The following is a 24,387-nucleotide window of genomic DNA, read 5'->3' on the forward strand; positions in this document are numbered from 1 at the left end:
TTGCACATATTGGTTTGGGTCGATATCTGGATTCTCTATTCTATTCCATTGATCTATATGTCTGTTCTTGTGCCAGTACCAGGCTGTTTTGAGAACAGTGGCTTTGTAATACAGCTTGAAATCTGGTATTGAGATCCCTCCTACTTTATTCTTCTTTCTCAGGATTGCTGTGGCTATTCGGGGTCTTTTTTTATTCCAGATGAATTTTTGGAGAATTCTTTCTAGGTCTGTGAAGTATGCTGTTGGTATTTTAATGGGGAGTGCATTGAATCTATAGATTGCTTTGGGTAGTATGGACATTTTGATGATGTTGATTCTACCAATCCATGAACATGGTATGTTCTTCCATCTGTTTACATCTTCCTCTATCTCTTTTTTCAGTGTCCTGTAGTTTTCCGGGTATAGGTCTTTTACCTCCTTGGTTAGGTTTATTCCTAAGTATCTTAATTTTTTTGGTGCGATGGAAAATGGGATTGCTTTTTTAGTCTCTCTTTCTGTAAGTTCACTGTTGGTGTATAGAAATGCCATAGATTTCTTGGCATTAATTTTGTATCCTGCTACCTTGCCGAATTCATTTATTAAGTCTGTTAGTTTTTTGATAGAGTCTTTCGGGTTTTTTATGTACAATATCATGTCATCTGCAAATAGGGACAGCTTTACTTCTTCTTTTCCAATTTGGATGCCTTTTATTTCTTCTTCTTATCTAATTGCAATGGCTAATACTTCCAGTACTATGTCAAACAGGAGTGGTGAGAGTGGGCATCCCTGTCTTGTTCCTGTTCTTAGGGGAAATGGTTTTAGTTTTTGCCCATTGAGTATGATGTTAGCTGTGGGTTTATCATATATAGCTTTTATTATGTTGAGGTATGATCCTTCTATTCCCACCTTGTTGAGAGTTTTTATCAAGAAAGGGTGTTGGATTTTGTCAAATGCTTTTTCTGCATCAATTGATATGACTATGTGATTTTTATCTTTCAATTTGTTTATGTGATGTATCACATTTATTGATTTTCGGATATTGAACCATCCTTGCATTCCTGGGATAAACCCTACTTGGTCATGGTGTATGATCTTTCTGATGTACTGCTGGATCCGATTTGCTAGAATTTTGTTGAGGATTTTGGCATCTACATTCATGAGGGATATTGGCCTGTAATTCTCTTTCATTGTGTTGTCTTTATCTGGTTTTGGTATTAGGGTGATGCTGGCTTCATAGAAGGAGCTTGGAAGTGTTCCTTCCTCTTGAATTTTTTGGAATAGTCTGAGGAGGATAGGTTTTAGTTCTTCCTTGAATGTTTGGTAAAACTCTCCTGTGAAGCCGTCTGGCCCCGGGCTTTTGTTTGCCGGAAGCTCTTTGATGACTGCTTCAATTTCTTCCATAGTTACTGGCATATTGAGCTGTTTAGATTCTTCCTGATTGAGTTTTGGAAGGTTATATTTTTCTAGGAATATGTCCATTTCCTCCAGGTTGTCCAGTTTGTTGGAATAGAGTTGTTCGTAGTATTTTTTAACAATCCTTTGTATTTCGGCGGGATCTGTTGTTATTTCACCTCTTTCATTTCTGATTTTGTTTATTTGGGTCCTCTCTCTTTGCTTCTTGGTGAGCCTGGCTAGAGGTTCATCAATCTTGTTTATCCTTTCAAAGAACCAGCTCTTGGTTTTGTTGATCTTTTGTATTGTTTCTTTGGTCTCTATGTCGTTTATCTGTGCTCTGATCTTTATTATTTCCTTCCTTCTGCTTACACTGGGCTTTTCTTGTTGCTCTTTTTCTAACTCTTTGAGTTGTTGGGTTAGGTAATTTCTAACCCCTGTTTCTTGTTTTTTGCAGGCTTGTAGAGCTATGAACTTCCCTCTCAAGACTGCTTTCGCTGTGTCCCATAGATTTTGGATTGTAGTGTTTTCATTGTCATTTGTTGTCATGATGTTTTTTATTTCTTCTTTGATTTCTCTGGTAACCCAGTCATGGTTTAATAGCATGCTGTTTAGTCTCCATGTGTTTGATTTCTTTGGGTTGTTTTTATTGTAGTTGATTTCCAGTTTTATGCCACTGTGGTCTGAGAAGATGCTTGATATGATTTCTATCTTCTTGAATTTGAAGAGACTTTGCCTATGTCCCAACATATGGTCTATCTTTGAAAATGACCCATGTGCACTTGAGAAGAATGTATATTCTGTGGCTTTGGGGTGAAATGTTCTGAAGATGTCAATTAATTCCATCTGGTCTAGTGAGTCATTTAGGATTGATGTTTCTTTGCTGATTTTTTGTTTAGAGGATATGTCCAATGGTGATAGTGGGGTATTGAAGTCTCCTACTATGATTGTATTGCTGTCAATCTCTCCCTTGATATCCTCCAGGAGTTTTTTTATGTATTTGGGTGCTCCTGTATTGGGTGCATATATGTTTACCAGAGTTATTTCTTCTTGTTGGATTGCTCCCTTTAGTATTATGAAGTGGCCTTCCTTATCTCTTGTTATGTCCTTCAGTTTGAGATCTAATTTGTCAGATATAAGTATTGCTACCCCAGCTTTTTTTTCAGTTCCATTTGCCTGGAAAACCTTTTTCCATCCCTTCACCCTCAGTCTGTGTGCGTCTTTTTTTCTGAGGTGGGTTTCTTGTAGACAGCAGATATATGGGTCATGTTTTCTTATCCAATCCATTACCCTATGTCTTTTGATTGGGGCATTTAATCCGTTTACATTTAAAGTTATTATTGATAGGTACTTATTTGTCGCCATTCCTATTCTTTACACCTGTGTTCCTTCTTCGCTTCCTATTTCTTTTTTTTTTTTTTTTTACAGCAGACCCTTTAGCATTTCTTGCATTGCTGGTTTGGTGGTAATAAATTCCCTTAGTCCTTTTTTGTCTGTGAAGCTCCTGATTTCACCTTCAATTTTGATTGACAGCCTTGCTGGGTACAGTATTCTTGGATTCAGACCCTTCCTTTGCATGACTTTGTATATTTCATTCCATTCCCTTCTGGCCTGATGAGTTTCTGTTGAGAAATCAGTTGCTAGTCTGATGGGGGTTCCTTTGTATGTAACTTTCTGTCTCTCTCTGGCCGCTTTTAAGATTCTTACTTTGTCGTTGGTGTTTGCCAATTTAATTATAATGTGCCTTGGCGTCGGTCTTTTGGGGTTCATTTTGCTTGGGACTCTGTGAGCTTCTTGGATTTGTGTGGGTTTTTTCTTCTCTATATCAGGGAAATTTTCTGTCATTATTTCTTCAAATAGGTTTTCTATTCCTTGCTCAGCTTCCTTTCCTTCTGGAACCCCTATTATGCGGATGTTGTTTTGTTTCGTGTTGTCCCAAAGTTCCCTTAGGCTCTCCTCCTGCCTTTTAATTTTTTTTTCTAGAAGTTGCTCTACTTGGGTATTTTTTCCCATCTTGTCTTCTAGCTCACTGATGCGGTCCTCTGCTTCTTCTAGTCTACTCTTGATGCTTTCTATTGAGTTCTTTACAGCAGCGATGTCATTTTTCATTTCTTCTTGGTTCTTCTTCATTTCCTCTTGGTTCTTGCTCATATTGTCGAATTTGTCTTCCATTCTTTTCAGCCACCTTATGACCATTTCTCTGAATTCTTTTTCTGGAAGGTTGCTTGCTTCCATTTCGTTAACTTCCTTTTCTGGTGATGCCTGCTTTTCTTTCATATGCGGGCTGTGTCTTTGTCTCCCCATGGTCTCTCTTCTCTGGGTGTCTGGTTATGTAGTTCTCTCTCTCCTGCGTCGATTTAAAGGCACAAAATACAGCACTACCAGGTACAACACACAAGGCACTGAACAGAAATGTATTCACGATATTAATAACCTCCAATAAAGGTGACCACCAGAGAAAGGCAAATTAGGGGATAGTAGAGAAAGAAGAAGAGGAAAAAGAAAGAAAGAAGAAGAAGAAAAAAAAAAGGGGGTGTCAAAATGAAATTGGGAAAAGGGAAAAAAAGAAGAAAAAAAAGTAAGAGAGACAAGAAAGAGACTAAGAGAGGAAGGGAAACAGACTATATATATTGGGGATAAAACTCCAATAGAACAATCACTTATCCCAGCAAATGCCAGCAACAAGTACCTGGGGATTAATACAAACTACAACACCAACTAATATTGAGTGAGGCAAGGGAAAACAGAAGCACTAAACAAACAAAAAAATAAACAAAAGAAAAATAAGCAAAACAATCTCACAAAAAAGCATAAAAATTCGATATAATCTACATTCAAACGAACAACAACAAAAGAACAGAGAGAAAAACAATTTTTTGGATAGTTAAGACAGCGAAGAGAGAGGTGTGTATGGACTTGGAGCAGGGGATTGGAGATTAGATATATAAGTAGGGTGAAATTTTAAAAGGGGGTAAACAGAAAGTATAGGGAAAATCTAAAGCAGGAAAGGGGTAAGATAAACAGGACACTGAAAAGGGAAAAGTGAGGAAGATAGTGATGGCATAAAGGTAGATTTGAGATAGAGTAAAATGATGCTAAAGGAAAGATAAAAATAGAATGTAGAACATTAATCCCAAAACAAAATGAAGAGAAAATAAAATGACACTTAAAAAAAAAAAAAAAGATAAAATAGCAGTAGTAATAATACGGATTGAAAATAAAAATGTAATAATTAAAAAGGTAAAATCAAGTGAGGAAAAAAATTAGTTTCTTGAGTAAAAGATGCAAAAAATGAAAATAAAAAAATAAAAAATAAAAATAAAATGTGGAGTAGTGAAGGTCATTCACTTCCTCTGTTGTTCTGTTTGGCACGCCTGTTTCTCAGTCCGGACAGTATTGCAGTTCCCTGCGTTCCACTGCTCTTCAGTGATGTAAGCCAGTCCTGATTTTAAGCAGGCGGTGTGTCTTAATTCGTATTCCTTTATTTTTTATTACACAAGAGTCAATTTGTGATTCAGCCCCTGGGTGGCAGTGTTTCTGGATTGACTTCCGGGTTTATCTATGGCCTCTCTAGGGAGTGTTAGAGCCTTCTTTCCCTGTGGCACTCACTACCGGTTTGTGGGAGTGGGCTGCCTCAGAGCTGGCTCTCCGATGGTCACTCCCCGCTCCGATCCCCAGGTTCCAGAAAAACAACTTTCCCCTGCAGTCTCCCAGAGTGTCCCCAACTGGGTGAACCTATGAATTGGGCTTAGTAATCAGAAGCAAGAATTTCAAGAGGAAAAAGCCCAAGTGTGCGCACTCCGTGGCTGCGCGTAAGTCTAGCACACCCCTGAAATTCTTAGGGTGTCCCTGCACTTCAGATCAAAATGGGTTGCTTTTTAGAGAGCCCTTCTGTTAGCAGCTCTGAGGACCCCCTTCCACATTCACAGATCACGCCAGCCCCAGCAGCCACCGATTTTTCTAGGCACAGACTTCCCTGGTCCTCCAGCTCCCGCAAAACGCGCCTTCCTCTCTGGCGCTGGGACCAGAGACCTCACCTTATCCTAGGCGAAATCTGACCTTTCCGTGGTGGAGTGTAGAGCTCCTCTGAACCCGTGTGTTTGCGCCAATTGGGGAGCGTTGTTCTGGGGCTCGCAGCTGTTCCGTGGGTGCCGCAGTTGTGGATTCTCAGGCTTCCGATAAGCTCCACTTTCCGGTTCCAGATGGCAGCGACTCCGAGTCCAAGCCCGCAGCTCCGGGAGGGGACCCAGCCGCAGTGGGAGATGCCAGGTCAGGGGAACCCCGTCTAGCAGTCTCCCACCTTCTTCTGGAGTTCAGCTGTCCCCCAACTTGCCAACAAACACTCCTAGTGCGACCCTCAGCTGTTCTTTCTTTCTGCTCCGGGACAAGGCTCGGAACACGTCTGTCTATTCCGCCGCCATTTTTCTCCCTCCTCCATTCACTTTCTAAACCCTTATTGTTGATATCATTGGCAAATATGTTCTCCCATGCAGTGGGCTTTCTTGTTGTTTTATTGATGGTTTCCTTTGCTGTGCAAAAGCTTTTTATTTTGATGTAGTCCCATTTGTTTATTTTCTCTTTAGTTTCCATTGCCCTAAGGGCAGTATCAGTGAAGAAGTTCCTTCGACATATTTCTGAGATTTTTCTGCCTGTGGATTCCTCTAGTATTTTTATGGTTTCCAGTCTTATGTTTAAGTTCTTTATCCATTTTGAGTTTATTTTTGTGTATGGTGTAAGTTGGTGATCTAGCTTCATTTTTTTGCATGTATCTGTCCAATTTTTCCAACAGCATTTGTTGAAGAGACTGTCTTGACTCCATTGTATGTTCGTGCCTCCTTTGTCAAATATTATTTGAGCATAGTGATTTGGGTCAATTTCTGGGTTCTCTATTCTATTCCATTGATCAATATGTCTATTCTTGTGCCAGTACCAGGCTATTTTAAGAACAGTGGCTTTGTAATACAGCTTGATATCCGGTATTGAGATCCCACCTACTTTGTTCTTCTTTCTCAGGATTGCTGCAGCTATTCGGGGTCTTTTTTTATTCCAGATAAATTTTTGGAAAGTTCATTCTAGGTCTGTGAAATATGTCGTTGGTATTTTAATGGGAAGTGCATTGAATTTATAGATTGCTTTGGGTAGTATGGACATTTTGATGATGTTGATTCTACCAATCCATGAACATGGTATGTTCTTCCATCTGTTTATGTCTTCCTCTATCTCTTTTTTCAGTGTCATGTAGTTTTCCACGTATAGGTCTTTTACCTCCTTAGTTAAGTTTATTCCTAGGTATCTTAATTTTATTGGTGCGATGGTAAATGGGATAGCTTTTTTAATCTCTCTTTCTGTAAGTTCATTATTGGTGTATAGAAATGCCATAGATTTCTTGGCATTAATTTTGTATCCTGCTACATTGCCGAATTCATTTATTAAGTCTAATAATATTTTGATGGAGTCTTTAGGGTTTTCTATGTACAGTATCATGTCATCTGCGAATAAGGACGGTTTTACTTCTTCTTTTCCAATTTTAATGCCTTTTATTTCTTCATCTTGTCTAATTGCAATGGCTAATACTTCTAGCACTATATTGAACAGGAGTGGTGAGAGTGGACATCCCTGTCTTGTTCCTGTTCTTAGGGGAAATGGTTTTAGTTTTTGCCCATTGAGTATGATGTTGGCTGTGGGTTTGTCATATATGGCTTTTATTATGTTCAGGTATGATCCTTTTATTCCCACCTTGCTGAGAGTTTTTATCAAGAAAGGGTGTTGGATTTTGTCAAATGCTTTTTCTGCATCAATTGATATGACTATGTGATTTTTTTCTCTCAATTTGTTTATGTGATGTATCACGTTTATTGATTTGCGAATATTGTACCATCCTTGCATCCCCGGGATAAACCCTGCTTGGTCATGGTGTATGATCTTTCTGATGTACTGCTGGATCCGATTTGCTAGAATTTTGTTGAGGATTTTGGCATCTATATTCATGAGGGATATTGGCCTATAATTCACTTTCATTGTGTTATCTTTATCTGGTTTTGGTATTAGGGTGATGCTGGCTTCATAGAAGGAGCTTGGAAGTGTTCCTTCCTCTTGAATTTTCTGGAATAGTCTGAGGAGGATAGTTCTTCCTTGAATGTTTGGTAAAACTCCCCTGTGAAGCCATCTGGCCCCGGGTTTTTGTTTCCTGGATGCTTTTTGATGACTGCTTCAATTTCTTCCATAGTTATCGGCCTATTGAGCTGTTTAGATTCTTCCTGATTGAGTTTTGGAAGGTTATATTTTTCTAGGAATATGTCCATTTCCTCCCGGTTGTCCAGTTTGTTGGAATAGAGTTGTTCATAGTATTTTTTAACAATCCTTTGTATTTCGGTTGGGTCTGTTGTTATTTCTCCTCTTTCATTTCTGATTTTGTTTATTTGGGTCCTCTCTCTTTGCTTCTTGGTGAGCCTGGCTAGAGGTTCATCAATCTTGTTTATCCTTTCCAAGAACCAGCTCTTGGTTTTGTTGATCTTTTGTATTGTTTTTTTTTGGTCTCTATGTAATTCATTTCTGCTCTGATCTTTATTATGTCCTTCCTTCTGCTCACTGTGGGCTTTTCTTGTTGCTCTCTTTCTAATTCTTTGAGTTGTTGAGTTAGATCATTTATTAGCATTTTTTCTTGTTTTTTGAGGTAGGCCTGTAGAGCTATAAACTTCCCTCTCAGGACTGCTTTCATTGTGTCCCATAGCAATTGCATTGTTGTGTTTTTATTGTCATTAGTCTCCAGGATGTTTTTAATTTCTTCTTTGATCTCGTTGATCACCCAATCATTGTTTAATAGCATGCTATTCAGCTTCCAAGTGTTTGAATTTTATGGAATGTTTTTATTATAGTTTATTTCTAATATTATGCCATTGTGGTCTGAGAAAATGCTTGATATGATTTCAATCTTTTTGAATTTGGGGAGACTTTGCTTGTGACCCAGTATGTGGTCTATTTTTGAAAATGTCCCATGTGCTCTTGTGAAGAACGTATATTCCATGGCTTTGGGGTGAAATGCTCTGAAGATGTCAATTAGGTCTATTTGATCTAGGGCGTCATTATAAGTGCTGTTTCTTTGCTGATTTTTTGTCTAGAGGATTTATCCAGTGATGTCAGTGGTGTATTAAAGTCTGCTACTATGATTGTATTGTTGTAGATCTCTCCCTTGATATCTTCTAGGAGTTCTTTTATGTATTTGGGTGCTCCTGCATTGGGTGCATATATGTTTACCAGAGTTATATCTTCTTGTTGAATTGCTCCCTTTAGTATTATGTAGTGGCCTTCCTTATCTCTTGTTATGGCCTTTACTTTGAGGTCTATTTTATCAGAGATAAGTATCGCAACCCCAGCTTTTTTCTCATTTCCATTTGCCTGAAAAATGTTTTTCCATCTCTTCACTCTCAGTCTGTGTGAATCCTTTGCTCTGAGGTGGGTCTCTGGTAGACAGCAAATATATGGGTCATGTTTTCTTATCCATTCAGCTACCCTGTGTCTTTTGATTGGTGCATTTAATCCATTTACGTTTAATGTTATTATTGACAAGTACATGTTTGTTGTCATATTTTTCCTTGGTGTTTGTGTTTCTTTTTGCCTTTCTCTTTCTTCTTTTTACAGCAGTCCCTTTAGCATCTCTTGCATTACTGGCTTGGTAGTGATAAACTCTCTTAGCCCTTTTTTGTCTGTGAAGCTCCTGATTCCACCTTCAATTTTGAATGACAGCCTTGCTGGGTATAGTATTCTTGGATTCAGACCCTTGCTTTGCATCACTTTGTATATTTCATTCCATTCCCTTCTGGCCTGGTGTGTTTCTGTTGAGAAATCAGTTGATATTCTAATAGGAGATCCCTTGTAGGTAACTTTGTGTCTCTCTCTGGCAGCCTTTAAGATTCTTACTTAGTCATTAGTGTTCGCCAATTTAATTATGATGTGTCTTGGTGTCGGTCTTTTGGGGTTCAACCTGTTTGGGACTCTATGTACTTCTTGGACTTCCATAGTTTTTTTCTTGCCAATATCAGGGGAGTTTTCTGTCATTATTTCTTCAAACAGGTTTTCTATTCCTTGCTTCTCTTTCTCTCTTTCTGATATCCCTATTATTCTAATATTGTTTTGTTTTGTGTTGTTCCAAAGCTCCCTTAGGCTCTCCTCTTGCTTTTTAAGTCTTCTTTCCAGTTGCTGCTGTGTTTGTGTGTTTTTTCCTACCTTGTCTTCTAATTCGCTGATGCGGTCCTCAGACTCTTGTAGTCTACTGTTTAAGCCTTCCAATGTGTTCTTTATTGCAGCTATGTCATTCTTCATCTCTTCTTGGTTTCTTTTTATGTTGGTGACATTCTCATTCAGCTCCGTATATTTCTCATTGAGTTGTGTGTATTTGTCATCCATCCGTTTAAACATCCTTATAACCATTACTCTGAATTCTTTCTCTGTTATGCTACTAGCCTCAATTTCATTTAACTCCCTCTCTGGTGATTCCTCTTTTTCTTTCCTTTGGCAGTTGCTTTTTTGTCTCCCCATGTTTTCCTGTAATGTTTTAATTGTAGATCCAATTGCTTTGATACCCAGGTTCTTTTGGTGATGGTGCTACTGGTGTAATCTCTCAGTTCTCCTGGGCTTGGTAATCTAGTGTAGCTCCCTACTTGAGCTATTTGGGTTCTCTTGATGTAGGCCAGCGAGCTTGAGAGGCACAAATGCGGTGTCTAGAAGTCAGCAACCGTGGAGGCGAGTATCCCAATTTTTGCTGTCTTGCACCCTTAATTGAAACCAGGCATGCCCAGTGGGGACTCACAGTGGCACCAAGGAACTGTCTGTTGGGGTGATGTGGCTCAGGGAGCCTGCACTCTGGAAAGGTGTGACTGTGATGCCCAGAGTTCTGTAGTAATGGGGTGGGCAGACTCAGCTTTCGCTGCTGCACCTGTGGTGGATAGGCGCTTACTCCCAGTGGCGGCGCACAGGAGCACCCGTGGTAAGTTTGCCAGTGAGGCACACTGAAGCACTCTGAAGGGCTCTGGCAGTGTAGCTGTGTAACTGAGGTGCTTAACTTCTAAAGATTTCTCTTTAGGGCAGACCCTATGGCCTCAGGGAGTATTGAGATTCCATGGTGTTAATCAGTGTGGGATCTGGGTGTGGCTATATTGGTTGCCTGGAGACTGGAGGGAGGGGCTATCTCTCAGGAGAAAATGGCGGCGGGGCCTAGATATGACTCAGCACCAGACTTGCTTCCACCTCTCCTGGACCATCCGCTGCCTACTCTCCCCAGATTCCACAACCCCACTCCCTCTTCTGCACCTCAACTACAGGTAAGCGTCTGTATCCTAAGGGTCCTATGAACCAGGTTCAGTGGAGAATGGCGCAGGCCCCAGCGCAAGGAGGGACCACGTCTCTGCAAGTTTTTTTCTTGCCGGCACTGCGCGGTCCGGCAGCTCTTCAGGGCTGCCTTAGAGCTCAGATCCCAAATCCAGACTCCAAGGTCTAAAATCCCCTACCTCCCGCAGTCCCGTGGACTCCCCCCCCCCTTTTTTTTTCAGTCAGACGCTTTGCCTGTCCTCAGGGACGCGGCTTGGCGCTGTGTAGTTTCTCCCTGACCTGGGCTCAGAGGTCCAGTAGATTCTACTGCCTAGATCTTTGACTTTACCTTTATCGGGGGGATCTCTACTCTTCCCGGCTGCAAACTTTCTCACCAGCTGTGCCTCCTTTGCCAATTCAGGCTGGATTCCACTCGTTTCAGCTGCTCCTTCTATCTGCTCTGGGACAAGGCTCAGGACACATCCGTCTATTCTGCCGCCATTTTTCTCTCCTTCTGGAACTTTTTTTATATAAATAAATGGGAGATGGTGATGTAACCATGAAACAACATACATTGAGTTTGATGTAACCTGAGGACTGCCTGTGTGTGTGTGTGTGTGTGTGTGTGTGTGTGTACATATACAGAGAGATAGACAGAGAGAGAGAGAGAGAGAGAGAGAGAGAGAGAGAGAGAGAACACCAGAGAATAAACAGATAAACCAAAACATACAAACACCAAATACCCAGTAAAGAGGGTGGGGGCAGAATTTGTAGAGGCCAAGTTTATATACAGAAAGTAAGGTTAAGGAATTGTATGAATATGGGGAGGACCTCAGTTGAATATAGAGGAAGTAGAAAGAGAATGAGTGGATAAGAAGAAAGAGAAAGAGAAGAAAAAAATAATAACAACAAATTTTAAAAAATTAAATAATAGGATAAAATAAAAAAATTAGAATGATGAAAAATAATGCGAAAAGAAATAGAAAATAAAGAAACAAACAAAAAAGGAAATAAAGAAAAAAGGTAAAAGATATAACAAAATAATAATAAAATAAATAATAAAATAAAATAAAATAAAAATGAAAAAGTGAGGTGTCGTTCCTTTCTGCTGAGTTTTAATTCCCCATGAGGGCTGGTTTAAGATTCCACTCTTCTGTACTGTCTGCCGCTTCTCAGTTTCCTGCTGCTGGGATTGAATGGCCTCTCTTTAGGCCAGTTCCTGAGGACTCTCAGTCCCTGAGGACTCTCAGGAACTATTCAGATTTTTTTATATCCTTTGTACCACTCAGGGTGTAGTCTGGGTGTGGCTGTATTGGTTGCCTGGAGACTGCAAGGAGTGGCTATCTCTTCAGGACAAAATGGCTGCCTAAGTCCAGCATGTCAGGTATGACTCAGAGCCAGACTTGTGGCCACCTCTTTCCAACCCTCTCCTCTCCCCAGCCTCCCCCCGACTCCACAAGTCTGCACCTCCACCTCCACCTCAGCTATGGGTGTTTGTATTTGAAAGGTTCTATGAACTAGGCTTAGAAAATAAATGCAAAGACAAAAAAGAGGGGAAAGAGCTGCACCAATGTGAGCCCCTCTCCCACCTGGATGGCTGTCCCCTCTGGGCTCAGTCTTTCATGGCTGTGGACTTAGATCTAGAATCCCCTCCTGCCAGCAGTCCTACGGACCTCCTTTCCACAATCAGATGCTACGCATGTCCCAAGGGACGCGGCCTCTGTGCTGTGCAGCTTCTATCTGACCCTCTGGGCTTGGAGGTCTTGCAGTTCTCTCCAACTCAGATCCCTGATTTTACCATTCTCCAGGCATCCTCTGCCCTTCCTGACTGTGAATTGTTTCACCAACTGTGTCTACTTTGCCAATTCTGGGTGGATGTTATTCGATTTACTTGCTCATTCTATCTGTTCTGGGACAAAGCTCGGGACACAACCACCTATTTTGCCACCATTTTGTCTCCCCAAAATGTACAATCTTGAGGAAATAGGTAAATTCCTAGAAACATACAATCTTGCAAGACTGGATCAAGAAGCAACAGAAAATATGAACAGACCAATAACTACTTAGGAAACTGAATCAGTAATTTAAAAAAATAAAACTCCAATAAACAAAAGTCCTGTAACAGATGGCTTCACACATTAATTTTTTACAAACATTCAAAGAAATAATACGTATCCTTCTCAAACTAATAAAAAATTTCAGTAGGAGGGAAGGCTCCTAAGCTCATTTTACAAAACTAGCATTACCCTGATTCTAAAACCAGAAAAAGACATTTAAAAAATAAAAATTGTAGGCCAATATTCATGGTGAAATTAGATATAAAAATCCTCAAGAAAATGTTAACAAATTGAATTCAACAATACATTAAAAAGTGGGATGTATTCCTGGGATTCAAGGTTGTCTCAATGTCCACAAATAAATTCATGTGATACACAACAGAAACAAAAATGAGGGATAAAAATCATATGATCATATCAATAGATGTGAAAAAGCATTTGAGAAAATTCAACCTCCATTTATGATGAAAACTCAGCAAAATGGGAATAGAGGGAACATACTTCAACACAATAAAAGCCATATATGACAAACTCACAGCAATAATGGTACATACTAGAAGCATTTTCACTAAGATCAAGAACAAGATAAGGATGTCCACTTTCATGACTCATATTCAACCTGGTATTGGAAGCTGTAGCCACAGCAATCAGACAAGAAAATGAAATAACAAGTATCCAAGTTGGAAAAAAAGAAGTGAGACTGTCATTATTTGTCAATGGCATGATTCTATATAGAGAGAATCCTAAAGACCCCAACAAAACCGATTAGAACTGATAAATGAATTAAGTACAGTAGCAGGATACAAAATTAGTGTTCAGAAATCAGTTGCATTTTTACATACCAATAATAAACTATCAGAAAGGGAAATTAAGAAAACAAATAAAATGCCTGGGAATAAATTAAACGAAGGAGGTAAAATACCTGTATTTGGAAAATTGTAAGACCTTAAGGAAATAAATTGAAGAAGACACAAATAAATGGAAGCATATACCATGATCATGGATTGGAAGAATTAACATCATTAAAATGTTCATATTATCCAAACCAATCTATAGATTCAATACAATGCCTATCAAAATACCAATGATATTTTTTACAGAAATACAACAAATCATCCTAAAATTTATATGGGAATACAAAAGACCCTGAATCTTTAAAAACTTTAAGAAGAGGTTCAAAGTTGGGATTATCATGCTACCTGATGTGAAACTATACTACGAGGCAATAATAATCAAAACAGCACGGTAATGGCATAGAAACACACACAGAGACCAATGGGACAAAATAAAAGCCCCAAAAGAAATCCACACCTATATGGTCAATTAATCTATAAATTAGGAGGCAAGAATATACAATGGGGTAAAGATAGTCTATGCAATAAATAGTATTGTGAAAATTGGACAGATATGTGAAGATGAAACTAGACTACCAAATTACACATACACAATAATAAATTAATAATGAATAAAAGACAAATATAAGTCATGAAATCATAAAAATCCTAGAAGAAAAAATCAGCAGTAAAATCCATGACATCTTAGCAATATTTTTTCTAATATATCTCCTCAGACAAGGAAAACAAAGGAAATAATAAACAAATTGGAGTACGTCAAACTAAAAAGTTTTTGCACAGCAAGGGAAACCATCAACAAAACAAAAGGCAACCTACTGAATGGGAGAAGATATTCACTAATGATACATCTGATAAGGTGTTAATATCCAAAATTTACAAATAACTCATACAACTCAACACCAAATAAACAAACAATCTAACTAAAAAGTGGGTAGAGGATTTTCAGTAAAACATATTTGTGAACAGGATAAAAGGCTTAGGTAATATAAAATGAATAATGCAAATGTCACTCCTACAAATATGGAGTGCATTCAGATATAAAAACTTAAATGTTCAAATTGTAACCTACTTTAGCCAGTTCAGTCTCTTCCAATGCATCCCATCTCTTAGTAGCTAGAGAGTAACCTGGGAGGTGATCCTAGGTTAACATAGATATCCATTAGGTGGATTCCACATGCAGAAAATTGCACACAGAATCCGCCCTCTTAGGAATGCCACACTCTGGCTCTTTCCCCCATTTCCTAATAACCTTTATACTGTACAAACCAAATAGTGGGGCATTCAGACATTATTATATACTAGAGGCCTGGTGCACAAAATTTGTGCAGGGGGGTCCCCTCAGCCCAGCCTGCACCCTCTCCAATCCAGGACCCCTTGGGGGATGTCTGACTGCTGGTTTAGGCCCGATTCCGGGGATCAGGCCTAAACCTGCAGTCAGACATCCCTCTCACAATCCAGGACCGCTGGCTCCTAACTGCTCACCTGCCTGCCTGTCTGATCGCCCCTAACTGCCCCCCTCTGCCAGCCTGGTAGCCCCTTACTACCCCCCTGCCAGCCTGGTCACCTCCAACTGCCCCCCTCTGCCAGACTGGTTGCCCCTAACTGCCCCCCCTGCTGGTCTGGTTGCCCCTTACTGCCCCCCTGCTGGCCTGGTCACCCCCAACTGTTCCTCCCCCCACTGGCCTGGTTGCCCCATGCAGCCTTCTGTTCAGTCATTTGGTCATCCCTCACTAACCCCTTGCCTGCCTGGTCACCCCACACAGCCTGCTGTTCAGTCATTTGGTTGTCTCTCACTAACCCCCCTGCCAGTCTTGTCGCCCCATGCAGCCTGCTATTCGGTCATTACTGTTACTGTGATGGCATCCCAGACAATTTGCATATTCCTCTATTATTAGTACAGATCACCAATTCACAGCAACTTATTTCCACTGCATTCAATGATTCTGAATCTGCTAATTCTCTTAAAAATTTAGAAGCAATCAATAAAATAGTGGAATATAAATTGGGATCATCAACATTAAATATTATGATGTGTTCTTTGCACACATAGAATGTTTTTGTTTGTAAGCAACTCTTTAACTTGTTTCTTACAATGCTCAGTCAACACTCATGCAGAAAAAGAAGATATAGATATTGAAAGCAATAAAGCAAGTAAATGATGATATTGTAAGATTCTGTTCCATTATGGTTCTAGCCAATAATCTAAATGGTTTAAATCTTGCTAAGAACTCCCTTCTTATTTCTAATAGGGCTTTTACCTTACAAAAATATCTCTTAGACACAAGAGCTCATTACCTCCTTTCCCCACCAGCCCTGGTGATGGACACTCCTTCCCTATGAGGTGCATAAATGAATCACAGAACCCACTGCTGGCAAATGAAGAACACTGGGGAGACAATGATTATGACAACCCAGGTAAGTAGGCTCAAAAGAAAGGAATTCTTTTCTCCATCCAGCAGACAAAGCACTAATAAAAACCATGTTAACTAATAAAGACCAAGTGAGAAAATTTTGTTCAGAAAGATTATATAACATACCAACTTCATAAGTGCCCTTTGGATAGAGGACAGTTGTGGCCAGATTTGTAAATCTGCCCTCTTAGGAATGCTTCACTTTGGCTCTTCCCCCCAGTTCCTAATAACCTTTCTGCCATGCAAGCCAAATAGTGGGGCATTCAGACATTATTACCTATCACCAATTCACAGCAACTTATTAGCAAATATGAGAGGCGTAGGCAGGATTAGATGGTATCTTGGGCATTTCATTACCAGCTTTCTGATACCATGATTATAACCAATCAGATAAATCAGAAAATATAATAAACTGTGCTGTGAATTTTTGTAAATAGTTTTGGCAGTTGGTCACCCATTGTCCTTGGCTTTAGTTAATTCAATCAGTGGGCAGCAGCTTACCTTTCTCCACCCTGATTCATTCACAGTGTTCAAATTTTCTCTGAAATTTCATTCTCATTCTCTTTTAAAATGGCTTAATTACATGAAAAAAAAAAGATAGCATTGCAGGCAAGGCTACACATGCATGTAGTCTACTTTTCTGAGAGGCAGAGGAGCAAAGTAAAAATAAGGAAACAGAACTTTGCCCTTCCGCATTTCTCCCACCATATTATTGGGTCATTTTGAGATTTTTTTTTGTGAAGAGCTGAAAGTAAAGTTCTCATGCCATGTACCCCCATTGCCACCTATTATTTGTCTTCATGTAATGCTATGCTTTCTAGTGTGCCTCCACCATTTGTTTATGTTACTAATAACAGGCTTCATAGATTAATTTTTAGTGGCTGGTCCCAATCATGCAGTAGCTGACAGAAATTTTTAGTAATAACTTGAGGCTTGTTAATGTGGCGAGCAGAGCTGGGAAACAAGCCTTCATAAACGTTCACCTAGTTAGGTTATCTAGGCCCAGATTCTATACCTGGAAGTCCAGTTTTAGAGTGAGTTATGTTAAGACTAAGGAAGGCAAAACAGTCCAAAATCCATATTTACAAAAGGAAAGAGTTCTTGCCCAGCCCAAAGAACTTGTAACACAAGAAACTCCCTTACTTTCTCCTGCTTACTCTTCATTGAAAAACTGACTGTATTTTTTACTTACCTTCCTTTGGCTATCAGTCTTTCCTTAAAATACTTTAACTTATAACAGTTACTAGTAAAGGTAATAGCTTTTATTTTGGTACTAAAAAACCCAAACCAATAGAAATTAGAGTCTTATAGGGTCTTAACCTTATTTAAAATATATCCACAATGGAAAAAACTATTCACATCTGAGCTTGGTGTTGACAAGCAGAATACTTTAAGTATAGATGTAGCACTACATTATAAAGAAGTTATTTTCTTGAGCCAGTTTTTAACTCCATACTTGTTTAAAAATATTCAATCATAAAAAGGTATACAATTTTATAATTTACAAAGTACTTTCATATACTTTTTTCATATTTTGGTCTCTCACAACTGCCAGGTTCACTAGGCATTATTATTAATACCATTCTCATTTTATAATTTAGGAAACTGAAATTTGGAAATGTTAAACAACTTATCACATAACAAGAAAGAGGCAAAACTTGGATTTAAAGTAAGGTATCCTGGTTCCAAATCCTGGATTCTTTCCAATAAAATGCTATGTCTGTCCTTTGGGAAACTGCTCTGGGCAGTTGAAGAGTCTGGGTGTTAAGCTTACTGCAAAGGCCTGAAGCCAAATCCTTGGCAAAACAGAAAAAGTCCACACTAGGGTCTGGGTGGCCATGGCAAAGCGGCCTTCCTAAAATGCAAATCCGATTGTATCACGCCCCTATTCAAAAACCCTTGGAAGGCTCCCCACTACCTAAAGAGTCAAGTCCTAACTAAGTAACTTGGTACTCAGGGCTCCAGCCTTCCTTCCTGGCACAGTTTCTCAGCCTTTGAAGTCATGGACTCTACACTGAAGCTATGAAAGGCTCCCCTTGTTCATTGCTGGTTTCCCCACAGGTACCTCAGACTCCCCAAGTCCTAAACTAAATGGTCCACTGACCCAGCTGCTCCCCCTCCACAGTGTCCTGCTCTCCCTCTACAGTATCCAGCTTCCTATCCACAGTGTCCTGCCTCCTCACTCTCCTTTACACCTGGCATCTATTTCAGGACCAATTCCAATCACGCCATTATTTCTGACATTTCTCACTATAGTCACCACAGAACAGAACAGGGTAATCTTTTGCTTGACAATTACCATATCCTCTCCCTACAGCTCCAGTGAGATTTGAAAGCAGCCTCTGATGCAGTTCTGTCCCTCCTTGAAGCTGGCCATCCAGAGGACCCATTGCTTCCCCAATCTTTGCTTTGCTGAGCTCCTTGCCTTCTCTGAACCTGATTGGCAAAGTCCTATTCCCTGCTCATTGCTCCTATTATTTTCACCTTGCATGACCTCCTACCTCTCTGCCTGTTCAAGTTCCCTGCAAGGCTCTTGGAAAATGCTGCTTCCTCTAGGAAGTCTTTTTGGACCCTCACTATTGGAAATGCCTGTCTCTCCTTTAAAGCTTTGCTGAGCTTGGGCCAGGTTTATTGAGTTGAGTTCAAATCTCACCTTTGTGCTGTATTATTGATAAGTCCTGGGCAGGTTTAAGTTGAGAGCACAGGCCCTAGAGTCAGCTACCCTGGGTATGTAACCCCAGTTCTGATACTCCCTAGTTCCTAGAGCAATGTCCATAACCTCTTAGAGCCTCAGTTTCTTAACTTGTAAAATGGAGAGATAGTTATTGCCTCATAGGGCTCTTATGAGGAGGAAATGATTAATCTGTGTGTAGTGCTAAGGGAAGTGCCTGCCTCAGGGCAAGTGCTGTCATGGTATTATTATTACTATTGTCATTAATAATATGACCTCTTTACTGGTCTGCCAGGCCCTCATGGGCAGGAACCAAGTCAGATCCCTTTGGTCTACCCCCGCCACCACCTCAGGCTCCTGAAAGAAGGAGGGAGGCAGAGAGACACACAAAATGTCCTCCCCTCCTTGATGTTAGTGTGGCCTGGGGAACAGGCAAGCTTGCTGCAGCTCCCAAGCTTCCCGCCTCTCCTCTGAGGCCACTGTGCAGCTGGATGTCCATGAGCATGGGGACAATGGGGACAAATTGGAGGGAATCAGAAGAGTGAAGTCCCCGAGCCATTCGGAAAGGGCAGGCCCATCAAAGGAGGGAGGTGAAAGCAGTTCCATGTGTGTAGCTTGGCTGAAGGACAGAGCTGGGTGTGGCGGGAGACACGATAACTGGAGACAGGGTTTCCAGCAGTGCAAACAAGCTGGAAAGGACTCCGTGGTGGGGCCGCTCTGCTGAGGCAAATGGGCTCTTGAAATGCAAGCTTGGAGTTTTATGGAGCCCCAGGCAGGCCAGCAAGACCCTCCGTCCTATTGGCCTGGACAGAAGACCCTTCAAACTGGTTCTCAGGGCTGGCAATTCTGCTCGGCTGTGCAATCCTAGTCCTGGAGGTAGGCCATTTACCCATAGCTGGCTGAGTCTGAGAGCTCTGGAGGGAGAGCAAGGGAGCCTGGGAGGAGAGAGGAGTCTGGAGATGGAGGAGTGGCAGGAGGCTGTCCCTACTAGACCCCCAGTTCCCCCACTGCCTCCGCAATGCTGGTGTCTGGCCTGCCCAGGACCCAGGTCTACTTCCTGAGGTTGGAGAGTCTGAGGTCGCTTAGAGTGGGGATTTTGGAGGACCAAAGGACCAGACCGCCCCCCGCCCAAAATGAGGGTTCCTTGGGGCCTCTGCTGGCCACCTTCCACCCTGACCCCTGAGGGATCTCAAACTGAACCTTTGAGGTGGTAGTGAGGGAGAAAGGGCATGAGTCTTGGTCAGAGAGTTGAGTTCAAATCCCACCTCTGTGCTGTATTATTGATGAGTCCTGGGCAAGCCCCTTCCTTTACTTTAGAATTAAAGTCTGACTTTTTCTATCATGAAATGGAGAACACAATGTCCACCTTACAGGACTGTAGGCAGGAATCAATGGGATAATGATGTGCAAGGGCCTGACCCATGGTAGGTGAGAACTGCTTTTCCTTTCATACACCGTTTGGGGCATGAAACTGCAATGCTCAGGAAGGAGGAGCTCTCGGCCAACAGTGACTCCTGGGTTGACCCCAAGAAGTCCCTTCGGTTTCTTTACTCCCAAGGTCATTCTGTGACTATGGGGGTACTCAGGTCCTTGCCACATGGGCCAGCTGGATTGACCTCACTGACTCTCCAGGCACAGGAGTGTTGCACAAAGGAGGTTTTCCCCAAGCAAACCTTCAGGCCCTGGGCTGTCCCTGTTCACAGCCATCTCTGACATCTCAGACTCGCGTGGCCTTCCCTACAGCGTGGAGCAGGCCTCTCTGGCAGCTCTCATGACTGAGTTTTGACCTTGCCTGTGGAACTATTTCTTTGGGTTCCACATGTCAGGGCCATTCTTTGTCTTTTGGACTATCCCACCATCTCTATCCTGTTCAAAGCCAAGAACCCACTCCTTGGCCTGCTTTGTCATCTGCTTCATTTAGGAAGTCTTTGGAGCAATGGCTAGCCTGCAAAGGTTCACCCATATGGTAAGGGCAAAGAAAAGAGCCTGGGATGAAGGCCAGGAAATCTTAGTTTTAGTTTCAATTCCTTGGCTCATTCTTTATATGGTCTTCATGAGCCACTTCCTTTTTGAACCTGTTTTTTCATCTATAAAATGGAAGTCCTAATTCTTGCACTAATTCAGCTCAGTTCTATGGCAGTACAGGACACACAGAACATGCAGGAACCCCAGTCACAATTTTTGTCACTCAGCTGTTTCCATTTTGTTAGATGTCAAGATCGCCAGCTCCTTATAGTTCACCGTTTCACCTCAATTATTTATGAGAAAAATTACTCCACTGGTTCCCAATCTCTACTGTTTGGAAATCTTTTGTGTCTAGCCCAAATCCTTCCTGCTACAGTTCCAACTTGGGTCTACATACCTTAGACACTCCTAGCTTGCCTTAAATTTCCTCTTCCCCTCAACTCTTGCCCTTGACTCAGAAGGTGAGAGTAGGGTTGAGGACAAAATCTTCCCTTGTACCTGGCCAGAAGCCCTTCATCTGCCGACACACCGTCAGCCTCACCTGTATCTCACTCTGGTCCACACCGTCCTAGCTGGAATACTTGTGATCTCTCACTGTGCATTAGAACTAGAGCACCAGCCTTGACTTAATCTCTCCTGGCAGCTCCGTGGCACGGATAAGCCCCAAGCTTATGGCAGAGGAAAAATGAAACCCACGTTACCCCACCAGGGACCAGCCCCCACCCAGCAGAGCTAAGGATGCCCTCCAACAGGTATCAGTAGTCCCCAGCTATCACCTCAAGGCATCTGGAGGTGGGGTGGAGTGGTGCTCCTTGGACATCCTCCTCCCTGAAGGCACAGCAGCCCCTCCCAGCCCCCCAGGCCCTGCCTCTCTCCTCTCTCAGTCAGGAGGGCTTCTCCAGTATTTGTGATGGGGGCAGCTCCCTCCTGAGTTTGAGGTTAAAGGAGATGTCTTCTCCAGGAATCTGTAGCCAAATTGCTGAGCTGTTCACAGTGACCTGGAGATGATGTTTGGAAATCTGATTTGTGATAACATAATGTTCCTTTTAAGTAATGCTGGCTGGAGAGGAAAGGAGGAAAAAACGACCAAGGAAAACAACCTTATAGAGGTTTAAAAGGGGACGCTGTCGTGGCCGCCTCCTTAATCTCCCAAATCATTTTCCTTTCTTCCCGCTCCTCCTCCTGCCCCAGACCTGCTTTTGTTTATAACAATCTCTTGGAAACAAGATTGAAAGTAAAATCTGTTTCCTTGCTTAAATATATATATTTAAAAGGGGAAGAAAGCCCTCTCTCCCCATCCCTCACCTGCCCCTTGTCTGAGCGCTGTGGGTAATTGGAGGGCTGCCTGTTCTGGGCTAGTCAGTCAGCATGGGTTCTCCAGTGCCCACTCATCACCCCATCACAGAAGGATCATTAAAGCAGGAAAACAGTCTGGGGATGAGCTGGGAAACCTGGAGGAGGGGCGCCACTTAACGGACTCCAGGCACTGTTTATGTAGTGGCTGGTGACCAGAAGTTTACTATCTCCATAGGAGAATAAATACAGTATGAAGGGATAAAGTTAGACACCAGGCAGGATTTCCACTTTCTCTGTTCAACATACTGTTCACTTGGCCCAGTAGTGAAAAGAATTGAGACATTTTAGCTGCATCCCTAGATGAATGAGTGACCCCAATCCCTGCACCTCTCTGGGCTATGGAGGGACTACTTTGTGACAGAGGGAGGGTTAAGATGAAACATCTATGTCTCAGCAGAAGAAGATGGGGTAGCAGTCAAGGGAGTGTCCCATTGAAGAGGAGATGCTTGTGTGGAAAGATGAACCCAGTTGGGGGAGTGGATATTGTTAACGTAAAAAACCATTGAAACCTGTAAAGAATTTTTGTAAGTTTATTTGAGCCAAACTGTCGACATATGCCGGGAAGCAGAACCTCAATGAATTGAGATAATGCTCCAGAGAATGGCGGGTTACGTTTGTATTTATACATTGCAATCAAAGGAGGGACATAGGTGGGTTACATGAAATTCATTGGTGATAGATTAAGGAGTGGGATAAAGCAAAGCGGAGGAAACCCCTGGGATTGGATAAAAAGTAAAATGATGGACACATACTTAGGTGGGTGCAGGAACAATTAAGAAGATAATGAAGGAATTTGTGGCATCTGTCCTGGCGCCCACCACATTTAGTTGTGCCCCAGGGGCTCCAGAAAAAGTTACAAGTTACCCAGACATTTCAAGGGTATGTTATCATAGATGCAAAAAGACAGATAGGCTCAGTTAAGGTAAAGGTTGACCTTGTCAGTGAAGATACTGGCCTAGGATGTAACTGCCCACCATAACTGCGTTTAGTTAAAGTTTAATTTCAGACCATCCTTTGTGGTTACTTTAGGTCTCTGAGCTTGCAAGACTGTCATGCAGGCCTCCCCTGAGCTTGTCAGGTCAGCATGTGGCCCCTTTCGTCCACAATATCTAGGAAAGGACCAGCACACCTAGTAGATGCCACCAAGGCTATTATCCCACCAACACTGCCCCCACCCAGCCCCAACACACACACATGTTCTCACACCACTTCCCTTGTCTGCTCTACCAGGGCATGAGTCTAACATCTCAGGTGGCACCACATGCACTACACACTGTCTGGCCCTTACCCTAGCATTCCAATGCTCCTGTCCCAGCATAAAGTCAGCCAACATGCCTAGCTAGGCAGGACGGGGCAAGCTGAAGGGAGAAGGTGGTGCCAAAAGCCCACCATGCAGCCAGCATAGCTGCCTGCCAGCCCAGGACATATTCCTCTGACCAGAATCTCAGGAACACCCACTTCCCCAGGCCCTGGTGCTGGGACCCCCGCCTGCCAGGAGCTGTGCTTCAAGAGAAAGAACAGAAAGGGGTTTTTTTTTGTATTCTTTTCAGGGGCCCTTGCTCCCCCACCCACCCACTCTATCCAGGGCATGTTATTACTATCAGAAATATCAGATGTTTCAACTCAAATTAAAGTCAGGTTAAATGTCTCCACTGCAGAAATCCCAGATGGAGAAGAGGGACTCCCTCTCAGCCTTCTGCCTTCTCTTCCTCACTCTCCAATAGTGGAACAAAAGCATCAATTTATAGTATGCTTTCAGACCATTCAATCCAACCGTCTCAACTTACATATAGGAAAGCCGAGGCCTAGAATGAAGAATGGGCTTGCCTAAATTTACTCAGCAAGCTAGCGGCAGAGCTAGGACAAGGATCCAGGTTTCTTGATTTCCAGCCCACAGTGTTGTTTTCACAGTGCACATTTGCAATCCTGTTAGACCTACCAATTCCCTTGACCTTGAAAACTTCAAACTTGCCATCAGAGATGTCCTAGCATCTGTGATGCTTGGACAAAAGCAGAATGCAGCATCTCATTAATCCTGGCCTATAAAGGTCACTTAAAAGTGCTTGACACACAGGCCATATAATTATGAGCTAATCCCCACCCTTCTCTGGGTCTGTTTCCTCATCTGTGAAATCAGAAATACAGGAGGCCATTGCTTTCATCTACTCAAATCCATTCCTTCTTATCTAATAACAGCACCCAAATTTTCCTGGGAAACCACTCCTCCCACACTGTGAGTCTATGTGAGTCAATTCCAAGGATTGCCAGATGGCACAGGCCAAGCAGAACATTCCACCACACCGAACCAAGTGATTCGTTTATGCAGAATCATATGACCCCAGCTGGGCCAATACAAATCCTCCCTGGAACTTCTGGTAAAAATATAAGGAAAGAGACAT

At 41.9% G+C, this 24,387-nt stretch overlaps 1 protein-coding gene across 3 annotated transcripts in view; it reads left to right on the forward strand.

The window, feature by feature from the left end:
- The window catches only part of ZDHHC15 (zDHHC palmitoyltransferase 15), a 441,448-nt gene that overhangs the window by 240,127 nt on the left and 176,934 nt on the right, over positions 1-24,387 (forward strand). For 2 of the 3 annotated variants that reach the window (XM_080652621.1, XM_080652623.1), the window contains one exon: positions 15,897-16,000. The exons of the other annotated variant lie outside the window; for it this stretch is intronic. In XM_080652621.1, coding sequence (XP_080508747.1) covers positions 15,897-16,000 — 104 coding nt within the window. The remainder of the gene's footprint in view (positions 1-15,896; positions 16,001-24,387) is intronic. 3 annotated transcript variants of the gene reach the window in all.

This window comes from Plecotus auritus, assembly GCF_963455305.1.
Source record: "Plecotus auritus genome assembly, chromosome: X".
Classification (NCBI taxonomy): Eukaryota; Metazoa; Chordata; class Mammalia; order Chiroptera; family Vespertilionidae; genus Plecotus; species Plecotus auritus.